The sequence below is a fragment of the Sceloporus occidentalis genome, unplaced genomic scaffold (assembly GCF_023333645.1).
Source record: "Sceloporus occidentalis isolate IW3139 unplaced genomic scaffold, rSceOcc1.0.p SCAF_1, whole genome shotgun sequence".
Lineage (NCBI taxonomy): Eukaryota > Metazoa > Chordata > Lepidosauria > Squamata > Phrynosomatidae > Sceloporus > Sceloporus occidentalis.
This window is the reverse complement of record NW_028316981.1, coordinates 130,135,776-130,148,803: the sequence shown is the minus strand read 5'-3', so window position 1 is coordinate 130,148,803 and position 13,028 is coordinate 130,135,776. Positions and strand designations below refer to the sequence as shown.

General features: G+C 45.0%; 2 protein-coding genes across 4 annotated transcripts in view; one reads left to right on the top strand and one right to left on the bottom strand.

Annotated features, from left to right (window-relative positions):
• LOC149322143 (sphingosine kinase 1-like) overlaps positions 1 to 2,525 on the top strand; it is a 41,817-nt gene extending 39,292 nt beyond the window's left edge. The window contains exon 5 of the mRNA XM_089535254.1: positions 9 to 2,525. Coding sequence (XP_089391380.1) covers positions 9 to 834 — 826 coding nt within the window. The 3' untranslated portion in view covers positions 835 to 2,525. The remainder of the gene's footprint in view (positions 1 to 8) is intronic.
• A 2,115-nt stretch (positions 2,526 to 4,640) lies between these two features.
• Positions 4,641 to 13,028, bottom strand: part of LOC149322142 ((E3-independent) E2 ubiquitin-conjugating enzyme UBE2O-like) — a 148,506-nt gene continuing 140,118 nt past the window's right edge. For all 3 annotated transcript variants that reach the window (XM_089535221.1, XM_089535231.1, XM_089535241.1), the window contains 2 exons: positions 10,085 to 10,142; positions 4,641 to 8,015 (listed from right to left, as the gene is read on the bottom strand). In XM_089535221.1, the coding sequence (XP_089391347.1) occupies positions 7,261 to 8,015; positions 10,085 to 10,142 (813 nt within the window). In that variant the 3' untranslated portion in view covers positions 4,641 to 7,260. The remainder of the gene's footprint in view (positions 8,016 to 10,084; positions 10,143 to 13,028) is intronic.

The window sequence follows — 13,028 nt, the reverse complement described above, 5'->3', positions numbered from 1 at the left end:
CACTACAGCAAGGGCAACTTTGTCAAGGAAGAGCTGCTAATGAACTGCACGTATTTTCTCTGTAAAGGCCTGCATGCTCCCATGGACTTAGTGTCCCTACGCACAGCTTCAGGAAAGCGCCTGTTCTCCTTCCTTAGCTTTGGCTGGGGTTTCGTCTCTGATGTGGACATAGCCAGTGAAAGGTATCGTAAACTAGGCAGTGCCCGCTTCACTGTAGGCACGTTCCAGCTCTTGACCTCGCTCCAAGTTTACAAGGGCCGCCTCGCGTACCTGCCAGTTGAAGAGCAGAGCCCCACCCCGATTTCGTTTCCTCCTGGAGCACAGAACTGCTCATCAGCACAGGACACCACCCAGCCATCCTCCAACAACAGCAAGTCGCCAGTTCATATACTGCCCACATCTGTGCCTTCACTCCCTAGTGAGGACTGTGTGCTAGAGGACTCCTTGTTGGTACCCTTAGAACAACCGGTTCCTAGCCATTGGACTGTAGTGCCTGAGGAGGAGTTTGTCTCCATCGTTGCTATCCTTCAGTCCCACCTGGGTGCAGATCTTCTCTTGGCTCCCCCAGCCAAGCTATATGATGATGCAATCCACCTTTTCTATTTGACTGCTGGGGTCTCCAGGATGGCCATGGTCAAGTTCTTCATGGCCATGGACAAAGGGACGCACCTGGCTCTCAATAACCCCCACCTCCATTATGTGCCTGTGAAAGCCTTTCGGGTTGAGCCCCTCGAGCACAAGGGCTTCATGACAGTGGACGGTGAAGTGTTGGCATGTCAAGCTGTGCAAGGTCAAATTCACAGACAGCTTGCCCGTATCATCACAGGCTCCTGAGAGGCCTGGGGCCCTCAGAACAAGGAGCAGTGGTGCTAGGAGCAAAAGGGATCTTGTAAGCCTGTGGGGTGGGATGAGGAGATTTCACCAATGCTCCACCTGGTCAAGAAAACATCAACTGATCATTCTCAGGGGGAACTTGGCTTCAGAACAGCTATTTAGTTATTATATTATGAATGAGGGCAAGCCACCTTTCTTGTGTTAACAGATTATGTCCTCTCTCCAGTGCTGTGCAGTAGAAAAGTTAGCTTTAGAGTCTTCCAGTTCTGCATAGCTCTAGAGGAAGAGAAGAGAGGTCTCCAGATTAAACCAAAGCCAGCCAGCTCCACTGCAAGGCTGTTTTGTCCTTCTTCCCAAGCTCAAACCTGTCATACAAAGCAGCTGAAGCAGAGGGCATGACATCATCCTAATGCAGTGTTTAGATAAAAATGGCTCAATCCCATGCCCCTCTGAGGACCAATTTAAAGCCTCTCATTTTGTAAAGTTTTTTTTAATCACTGTTGCTACACACACACACAAAATTGTACGTAGTGGCAAATTATACTATGGAAAAATCAAATAAAGATGTAGCTTCTTCAAAAATAAAAGAAAAGCTATGAAAGGAAACCAAATGGATTTCTGTGCAGAGTAATGCCAATAATTTTGCTTTTGCAAGGCTGGGCTGCGATCTTTCTACTGGAAAAGCATGTACCTCTTACAATTGATGGGAATCATGTGGCCCTCCAGATGTTATTGGGCTGCAACTTTCATCTGGGATTTTCAATCCAACATCTGGAGGGCTGCACAATCCCCACCTGCCTTTCAGTTCATGTCTTCTCTCACTGCAAGTACCTTACCCTAATTGATAACTTATCCTTTTGACTTTCTCATGTACAGGGCGCATCAGCAAACTGAGTGGTTAATTGACTACTTTTTGTCCAGGTGCATTATATACTCTCTAGTAATTGCTTTACAATCAAAACTGTCACCTACATATGGTTAGGTTCCTTGACTGCCTTAGGGGACAAGTCAACACATGCTGAATCTATACTGCTTGGCAAACACCATACATAACTATTTGAGAGGTACCAGCACTGCCAAAAATGGTGAGGTTGAAGTATGGCTGTCTTTCTACATTTGCCATGTGTTTGGAAAATACACAGTGTGAAACCGGCCCAAGGTTTTGTTTTGAAAAGATGCAGTTTGTTAGGTGAGGCAAAGGTTTCATTAGCCCTTTAACCCCAACCACGGTGCACACCAAAATTGCTGCGTAGCACATCAAATGTTAATCTAAAGTTGGAAGATTCCAAAGTAATCTGCTAGGATTCTTTAGTTCATAAAATGAAGGCTTCAGCGGTATAGTTGCATTCCCTTTTGCACCAACCTCACAAGACTTTCAGACGCACCATGGGTAGATTTTTAAATGTTTGTAAGGTGGGTGCAGGGAACTCCCTCCCCCTCCGTTAAGGGGCTCAGATAGAGACTTAGGCAAATACTTAGGTCAAGTGAGAACCACCACCTTTTCTTTCATATTCCTTTGTCTCCCACCTCCACACTTGTGGGCTGCTGGGGAAAGGGACGGGTTCATTGCTCGCAGCAGGCTTTTCAGGTTAAAGTCAATGGCTGCAGTCTCCCCATCCCTATTGTAATTCAGACTTCATGAGGATGTAGTTCAGAGTTCCAGAGGATGAAATAGGAAGTGTTGTAGTGATCCCAATCCATAGATAGGTTTGGTGCTCACAGCTGCTAAGTGTCCAGATCAAGTGATGGGATGGTAACAATGTTTTCCTATCGAAAGAACCAGATCTGAGTTTAAGAGCAAGATTTTCACATTAAGATCCTTATCGTTTTCATTTTATTAGCTTTATAAAGGTAGATCATACTGCAATAGCACCACTTTGTACACAGAGTGAGTAAACTGTATGCAAATGTTAACAGAATTTGAGTTGATATTTCCCAAGGCCTTGCACTGTTTGCTTTGTACTATGTACAGAAACTCTTCCAAGAGGGTTACCAAGACTTCTGCATGGTCCTCAAAATATGAGCAGACTAGACTTGTTTTAAGCAACTGCACTGCCTATCAAATACTGTTACAGAAGTCTCCTAACATGGCCAACATGGTTGAAACTAGTGGCGATGGGGGCCTTCAAAGTGATGTTCCAAGTCTTTGTTGAAACATCAAAGAATCCAGTAACATACCTTCCAAAAACAACATATATATATGGAGACTATAGGGAGTCTAGCTCTATGTCTCGGCACAGACAAGAACATTTTAAAAAAATAAAAAATAAAAAAGCAATGGTGGGGAAATCTAGTGGTATCTTTAAGATCAACTGATTTATCACAGCTGACGTGTGTGCATATATGCCTTCAAATTGCCTGTCAATCTATGGCAACCCCATATGGAGTCCTGGTGGTGCAGTGGTTAAATGCTGCTTCCGCAGCCAAAAGTTGTTCAACTCTAGAGAAGGGTTCCAAAATCCATTCAGCCTTCCAGCCTTTTGTAGGTCGGTAAAATGAGTACCCAGTTTCTTGGCATACAGATTGTAAACAGATTTTATCTCCTTTATCATTATGTTGCAAAGAACATTCTCATTTGTCCCTAGAATGGGAGTCAGACTTGTTTTTGTAGGGACTTTTTAAAAGAAGTGTTAGCTGAGACTGAAGCAGTTGTTCTTTTTTTAAAAAAAGCTCCTAGACATTCACATGATTACTTTAAAATGATTCATGTCACCAAATGCTGAGTTGCAAGAAGAATGGGGCAATGAATTGGCTTATTTTGTAAAAACAAGAAAACAGAAAAAATAAAGACTTAAGTTCCAGACAACTGATAAGGAGATAAGTTTGTGTCTGGCCTGTATCATGAAAACTAGTGATTTAAATGTTCCACTCTACCTACTTACCTTTAACAGCTGCAAGAGATCACACTTACAAGGGAAGTAGTAGGCCTTTGCTTCCCTCTCCTTCAAGACCAGAAACTAGAGAATCTAAGCATGTGTAAAAAACCTCAAGCTAGAAGTAAATACTACCAAAGATGCCCCCCAAATAAACTGTATTTAACAGGTCTGTTTAGTTTATACAAACCTTTAAATAATGGTTATTACTCTGTTCCAGTTCAAGTTGGGAGGAAGGATAGGTTTGAGCATGTCAAAGAAAATCCACATGTTAAGAGGACATACTACTGCGAAGTACATTATTTTAATGTTCCTACTGCTGTTTGTTCCTTCCCTTCCCAGAAACCTAATTCCCACTGATTTGATCCAAAGAGCTGAAATGTGAGCATGGCTATTTCCACGATGAGGAGCTTAAAAATTCAAAGAGGCATGATTATCATGCATACATTTATATGCATGAAGAAACTGGAAACAGTCTCCATGCTTCCTTGGAAAAGCTCACCATGGGAGAAGGGGGATGCATAAACTGTGTACTAGTCAACTAACACTGCAACAAACAGGAGCCCATTTAACAGACACTGCCTCAGTCACTACAAATGCTGCAAAGACCAAGTGTAGCAAAGGGGCATAATGCTAAAATGGGTAATCCAAAAGGACAACAAAGACTCTAGCACCATGTACATTTAAAAGTATCAAGGAGAAAAAATTCCAGTGAAATCTTCTCTGTTCGGGGGGGGGGGGGGGATGGTGGCGGCTGGTTGCAAGCTGTAGGAATGATCCTGTTCCCCAGACAAAGCACACAATAACTGACTGGGAAAAGGTTCTTCAGGCACACCCACATCCACTTCTCCAGCAACACACACAACTTATACCTCAGACAGAAGGAGAAACAGTGGAGACCCATCAAATCTTATTGACAGCAGCAAAACATAATGGCAAGCCACTTTCTCTCCTTTATTACTACATCTTAATTAGGCAAACAAAATTTGCAAGTAAAAAAAGATGAATCACACAGTACTTTTATACATATATTGTAAGCAACCAAGCATTCACAGCTGCAAAACTAACACACCTCTAAGCATTGCTCCAGTATGACAGCTCCATCAGAATTAAATACTGTACAGAATCAAGGCTAGAAATTTATTTTTGTAATAATTTCTTTCCCCATCCCACCCCAGCACTTAACAATAGAGATTTTAATTTATACATCACAATCATGTAGCCCATCTCAAGACTAACAATATGCCTCATGCTTTGGCTTTTCGGTGTGTGTTTAAGCATTTTTTTTTAAATTCTCTTCACTCTTTATTACATACATACACCAAAAAAGTTACATAGTTGCAGTGTGCTCACCAGCAACTGCATAACTAGAGCTTCACATTATCCAAAAGCTTATCAAGGAAAAATGTAAACTTCTGTGCATGCCTCTGGTAGTGGCTGACAGCAAAGATATAGGGACAGTGCTTGATTGATGCAAAAGGTAGGTCCCTAAGAGGGCAAGGAGAAAGCAAGATCTTCCCATGACATGATACACCCTTCCAGGAAGTCAGACAAAGCTCTCAAGTTGCACTTGAGAAAGCATGATCCTCCTATAGTTCTGCTCCTTCCTGTTAATAGCACTAGGTAGTCATCACTAGATGGGTGGCTATGTGACTGGTGGTTTGGGAAAGCTTGGTTGTTTTTTTTAATGTGTTAGTATTATGTAATATGAGGCTGATTGGTTCCTCCCTCTGGGTGGGATAAGAATCCATGGTCTCATCTCCATGAGGAATGCAGGGATACCCAGGGGCTAAGACTCAGCTCTCCTGGCTGTCTGCCCTTTAACACAATAAATGGTGTTGTCTGGGAATGGAGGCCACAGAGTCCTCCTGCCAAATTCCATTCTTGCCCCTTCTCTCATAGGATGACTATCAACCTGATTCTTCTGCCACTTTTTAAAAATCAAACTTAGTCTGGCCTCTGTTCTGATTCATGATTGGCTTGGCCACAACAGCTTGCATACCGTAACTTCCCAACTAGATAACTACTACTAGTCATCACCCACACTACTAAGACAAACTTGCTAACTAATATCCAAGTAAACACAAGACTCATGTCTTCATCCTCCACTTCTCCTACTAGACAGTTCTACTAGAAGGATGTCAGAGGGCTACTAGGTCATTGTCAGAGAATGTGAGAGTACCAGGGTAGCTAACTGTGATGTCATGCAAAGATGGAAGGGTGGGGGATAGTGGATGAAGAGCAGATGGTGCTTCTGTTCAGGATACAAGAACTGAACACACCACCAGCTTTGACTCATCTGAAGAACATAGCCGGGCCCTCTGCCATGTCACATATAACCAGCTGGGGGAAGTTACACAGTCAAGGAGCAAGAGATGGGAAAGTACATGTGGCTCACAATAAAGGCTGTGACTGACTGACTGAAGGATGTGGTGTTAGAGAGGCTCACTGACTACCAAAGTGTAGGCTTGCTGCTGTAAAGTTCATACAAGTCTGTGGAGAGACAGCCAGACAGAGCTGCCACTTTGTGAGCACACTAGTGAAAGCTGAAATTGTAAAGAAAAAGAAAAAAGAACACCTTGAGTTGCATCATGCAATTATTTTGTGTGTCTTCCTGAGGTACCCTGGTGTAGACAGTTGAGTTGGTAGCAGAGTGTTCATGTGTTCAGGAGAGTAGTGACCAATACTATATGCACTATTCCCCGTCAAGGCAAAGTGGAAAGAGATACGCTCTTCAGAATAAACTGTATACTCAAGACAGATGGCAGGTGATCTTCACAAGCCAAAGAGAAGATTCTGAGTGCTGACCACATCTAGTGCACCTTACTCACTACTTTCTGCCTACTGAAGGATTTGACCACCAAAAAAACACAAATATCACATCCTTCTCTTTGTGGTTCTCATCTGGTAAGTGTAAGCTACACTAAACTGAGGGTTTCTGGATAATTTATCCCCTGAGCTCACACAGATGTGGCATGCCAACCACCACCCCCACCAAAAAAACAAAGAGCTGAAATGTGGGCTATTCATTGCTTACTAACAGACAGGCTTGTGAAGTCAGGTCAGAAGGCAGAGAAAAAGTACAACATTGTGTCTTCCTCGCTTGATATAAGCTTGAGCTCTTCCAGCATTTCCCATCATCACTGCAATCACCATCATCCACAGCATCCAAGAGGATTGAATAGGAAAGAGGGAGTCACTTCATACAGTACTTGAGATGATCCACTTCCAGCTATGAGCTCCGAATGGAAAAGCTACACGTCCTACCACTTTGAACCCTCATGTTCAAAACGGGAACAAGATGTACATCTGGGTGGGTCGTCGGGTGGGTTTCTACATTGTTGCTCAATCATCCTGGGCATCTGGAATGGGGGTGATGGGGAGTGCCAGCCTAAAAATGACTTATGGGAGCTTCTGCTTTCTCTATAACAAACCAGGCCAAGGAGGAATGGGTGCAGTGAGTCAGTCTATTTATTGTTAACAATGTTTGCTAGCTCCATCCTCCCTGCTTCCCCTTCTTTTCTGTGTGTCTGTCTGTCCCTAACCTGATGTTTTACTTGTCTTCTGTCCACTCTGGGATGTTGGCCTCTATTAAGGCAGCCCGGTACTGCTGCAAGACACCACGGATGCTCTTAATGAACCCCTTGGACAAGGGGAAGAGGGGAAACCCAATGTCAGGGTAGCCACTCCTCTCAGGTAGAAAGCTCCTATAGCTCTTTCTCCTTTTCTTTGGTTTCACACTAGGCTGAGTGGCAGAGTCTTGAATAGCTTTACCCTCATCCATTAGGTCTCTGGTGAAGTGTGCTGCTCTGGCTTGGCCCAGGCTCTCAAAGTCTGAATACTGATGTACATCACTGGCCGCCAGTGTTGACATTCCACACCCAGAGTCTTCCAGTTCCTCCTTGCCATCAGAGAACTGACTAGTGGCTGCTGCTGCGGCAGCTCCTAACTCTTGCTCTCCCAATGGCCCCATACTTTCTACAGGGCTCTCAGCCAGAATGCCAGATGCTGGATGTACAAAGGAAGATTCTCCTAGGACGGTGTGATCATGACTCCTTTCCACCAGCTCATTTATTTCCACCCAGGACTCAATACGGTGGACCAAGCGCCAGCCATTGCAGCAGAAATGCTCAAAGATCTCCTGTTCAAAGACTTCTACTGGCTTGCGTAACAGCTGCATCATTGACTGCACCACTCGGATCAAAGCCATTTCATTGTAGCATCGGCTGTTCTCATACCCCTCTTGCAAACCCCGGTCACTGTCGAAACCAGCCTCATTGTAATAAGGTTCATTGACAAGGATAAGTCCTGATGGTAAGAAAATGGGAGGAAAGGAAGGGGAAGAAAGAGGAGGAATGGTGAGAATAAAACATTTAGAGCAGTAAAAGGATACATATGTACATGGAAATATACATACATTCTGCTAGGGCCGTGATGGCGAACCTATGGCACGTGTGCCATGGGTGGCACACGATGCCATTTCACCAGGCACAGGGTGAAGGAGAAGGCGGAACAGGCGCGTGCCTGTTCCACCTCCTCCCTGCCATTTTCGGGCCTCCCGCTGTCTCTGAGACAGCGGGAAGCCAGAAAATGGCGCCTGGGAGGAGACAGCGCGCACGCATCTGTCTCCTCCTCCCAGCCTCGTTTCCCTCAGCCTCCCTTCGCTCTGCGCTAAAGGGCTCCATGGAGCCCTTTAGCGCGAAGCGAAGAGCCAAAGGGGAGGGCGCTGGGACGCGTTCCCAGCCTCCTTCCCCTCGGCCTCCCTTCGCTCTGCGCTAAAGGGCTCCATGGAGCCCTTTAGCGCGGAGCGAAGAGCGGAAGGGAAAGGCCTGTGACTGGTGCCCAAGCCCTTCCCTTTGGCCGAACGGGCCCCTTGGAATCCTTTCGGCCGAAGGGAGAGGCCAAAGGGAAGGGCCTGGGACAGGTGCCCAAGCCCTTCCCTTTGGCAGAAAGGGCCCCTTGGAGCCCTTTCGGCCGAAGGGAGAGGCTGAAGTGAAGGGCCTGGGACGGGTCCCCGGTCTCCTTTTCCTCAGCCTCCCTTTCCTCGGAGCGAACGGGTCCCTTGCAGCCGTCCTCTGAGGACTGTTTTCCGGCCTCTGACAGCCCCAAAGGGACTCACAGGCCGGCAAACCCTGGAGGACGGAGCCCAAGGGCTCCCGCCGCTGGGCACCGTCCTCCAAGGACTGTTTGCCGGCCTCTGACAGCCCCAAAGGGACTCTCACAGGCCGGCAAACATTTGCTGGTCTCTGAGAGTCCCAAAGGCACCCTTAGAGGCAGGCAAATGCGGGGGGGGGGGGGGGGGGGGAAGGGGACAGAAGCTCTGCCCCCTGGCACCCAGCCCCCATCCTGGGGGTAGAAGCCCCGCCCCCAGCACATGAACTACAAAAGGTTCGCCATCACTGTGCTAGGGTGTACCTCAGCTAGAAAAGAAGCAGAGAATATATATATATATATATATATATATATATATATATCTCACAGTTTAGAATTTCAAGGACAGGGATGGGGGTAAGTAATTTCACTTTTGGAAAGGCCTTCCCCCCCTGTAGGATTGAGAGGCGATGCTTTGATGCCAGCTCAACCTGCAGTTAGGCAACTTCATCCCAAGCTTCAGCTATTACCCCCAAATTTTGGGCTTGACACTTAATGTAGCCAAAGCTTCCAGCCACACACAATTCCCCAGTATATCTTAAGCCAAATGTCTGGAAAATTCAGGCATCAAGATTGCCCTTCCACTAACCCTCCAGATGTTTGGAAGAAAAAACTTATGTGGTTTGGATGCCCTATTGTTACTGATAAACAAGCTGTTCTGATTTAAAGTTTCCAGCTTATCTAAATGATAGTTACAATTGACAGGTACACTACATTATAATATATGTGTAGACAACCTATGTCACACGCACACCATGTTATCCTCTGAACACATGACAATCACGGACTCAAGCTGAAATGCTACTCAGAAAGAGAACTACACTCCAGCCTGGCCCTTGAAATGACAGACTGGGGTGCTTCATCATCAATAATAGTTGATTCCTGCATGTGTGGGCTGCACACCTGCAGAAAAGGGCAGTAAGGAAAAATCTGTGTGGGCAAAAATAAGCACTGTGTGGGTAAAGTAACGTTGGATGGCTTTCAACAGCCAGCTCAAGGACTGCTTGCAACCCTTTCTGTGAGTTGGCAGCTGTCTCCATGATGGCTGTGATTTTCCTGTGAGGGCATGAAAAGAAGAGTGAACTGATACTAGTGGCTGAAATACACTGGGCAAGGGAGGGAAGTGGACAACTCTGTTAAACAAAGTAAGAGAATATGACTGTGTCTGTTTGGATCATCTGAAGGCTAAACTCTGGCCCCAGCTTTTTCCTTTTACTGAAATTTACCTTGGATTGAGATGAGCACCTGGAGAAGGCTGGATTTACTGGTCCACCTCTCTGTGCCCTAGAAGAGACAGATGAGCACAACAGGTAAGTCTTGTGTTTCTACAAGGCCCAAAACAGGATGAATAAATATACAGGAATTAGGTTGCAAATCTTCACAAACCAAGCAACTACCTTGTTTTAGGGGTGCATGAGAAAGTAATAAATTCTTCTGGTATTTGGGTTTCTGAGTGTCATGCAGACTTCTCTCCACTAGGATTGCAAAGTCAGGGCTTAAACACTGGCTATACTGGTTTGGTACAATAAATGTGGCTAATTAGGCTCTGATATAGTCTGGCATGGCAGAAGTGAGCACACAGACATCTGTATCACACTGTGATTGCCATCCCCTCCACCTGTTTGCAAGGAACCCTGCAGACAACTGGAGTAGCATATTCGATAGGCATGCCGATGGAAAATATCTTCTAACTTATATCAATAAGAAGTATCCTCATCCTCAAAGTTTCCTTTGTGCAATGGTACTTGACCTTTGCCCTCCAGATGTTGCAAAAAGCCTCAGGCAGCATGGACAATGGTTAGGGATTATTCTATGATTGAAAGATCAACACATCAGGGAGAGACAAAGGTTGGGAGCACAGCGCAAATCTACAGTGCTATATAAATAAAGAATAATAATAATATAATAATAATAACTACTGCTTGGTGTATGTCTGCTGACATTATGGCCCTGGAAGTAAATGCTGATGTTTACGTACTGTAAATCAGCTGAGAACACTTCCTGTTTAGTCACCAGTCATACCAAAGTCCTCCAGTTATTGCTACAAAATACTGTCCCTACTTCAACTACTGTTGTGTTCAAACAGTAGATTCCTTGGCTCATGATGTAGCTTGGGAGATTTCCTATACTTGGTGGATTGATAACATGAACTCTCTGCAACAGTAAGTAGGGCCCATCCCTTGCTTTGGGGGATCAGCCCAGGCCTCTTTCCTTTGCTAAACTGATTCCCTACAGTAAGAAAGATATCTAATTTGCCACACTGGAGTGGGAGTGACATTCATTCAAATCATTCACAGAAGTCTCCTTACTTTTTTGTTTGTTCTACACCCTTGATGCACTGTTACTAGAAAACAAGCTCCTACCTGATTACCATTTTATTAGCATGAAGTGAAATACTAATGAAACACAAACAATAGCTCTTTCACTGTGTGTCTTTTAAATCCATCCGCTTGTTTTTCTTTCTAAAGCAAAGCTGAGGGAAGGCCGTGATTTCCCACCGCAGTTCTAATTCATGACCTATTCCCACTGTAAACATGGGAGAATGTATTGGCCTCCCACTTGACCCTTTCCCCACTGATTTCCTCCACAGCTGCCACCAGTGGGTTCAAAGAAACTTGGTGGTGGCAGAGTAGGCCAAATATTAACTATCTTTCTCCTCCAAGTACATTTTCTAAATCAGTACATGTATGCTTCGACTGTGGCTCTGCCTCCATCAAGGAAAGCACAACAAAGACTTAAACGGTTTAGATAAGTGGCATGCCAAATTTGTTGTTGTTAGGGGACATAGCTCTTGTTGAGGTGGTGCTTTGTTGGCTATAGGACAGAGCATAACATTTTGCATACATTTGTCATTGTGTGCCTTCAAGTCACTCACTCTCATTCTCACAGGAAAGCAATGGCAAATCTTGCCCGGAAACCCCGTGATAGGTTTGCCTTAGGGTTGCCATAAGTTGGAAATGACTTAAAGGCACCCGACAACAACAAGGTAAACCTATCGTGGAGTTTTCTTGGAAAGATTTGTTTAGAGGGGGGTTGCCTTTGCCCTTCCTTGAGGCTGAGTGGGATTTGCCCAAGGAAGCTCAATTAGTTTCCAAAGCTGATCAGGGATTCAAACTAGAGTCATAGTTCAGAGCTCAAACCACTACACCATGTCAGTATATATTAAAGGCTTCATGTGATACCCGTGTGGATGTCAGGCACAGTGGCAAAATCATCTGTGGCAGTGTTGCTCACTGCATGACAGAAGTGTGGTGGCCATGGGCTAGATTATACCACTAGGCAAAAAATTCATGTATGACATGACATGGTTACATAAGGTGTAGTGTACAGCCCACCGCTAAACAAATTAAGGCCAATCCAGCTTTAAAACTAGATCTAGTCACAGCAAGGAGATACAGCTGTTGTAAGAAGAGAAGAAAAGAAAAACCTGTTAAAACCACAGGCAGTCTGTGGTGTGATAAAGGGGGCTTCTTATCCCATCATTTTAAGGTGAGCTCCTGCCTCAGACCAGTAATATGATCTTCAGTTGGTTCAACAGATTTCTGAAGTGAAGGTTAACTTAAGTGATAATACTGTAAAACCATTACTGGTGAACTCTGCTGAACAAATGAAACATTTCCTGACAAGAGAAGTTTTTTCCTCTGTAATGTACAACTAGTTATCGAGTCCATCCCAGTGACAGTGACAGTTAGCACCACCTAGTTACTGAAAATACACCTCTTCTGAGATCTCTGCCTGTGTCCTGGACTGCGGCCAGCACACACAGACACACGCCGATAAGGAAGGCAATTAACTATGGAGCTGGAAGTAGTCCACAAACCTTGCAGAGAGAAAGAGAGAAAGCAAACCGAAAGCCAAGCCAAAGTCAGGATAACAGAGGTCACAACAGTCAGTCCAGTCCAGGGTCAAGTCAGCCAGAAGGTAGCAATAGTCCAGTCCAATCCAAAGTCAAGAGTCAAGGCAACAAGGAGTCAAGATACAGGGAGCCAGTGCAGGCAGCAGTCACACGAAAGGATCATGCAATAAATTCTGGCACTGAGTTGGTGTCTCTGCTCATTAAGTAAGAGAAACTCTTCCCCGTGCCACCTGAGGCTGATTTGCTAATTGCTTCTCAGCAATTCTCTGGGATCTGCGCCTGCCAGCACTTTCAGCCCTGCGTTGTCTATAGGA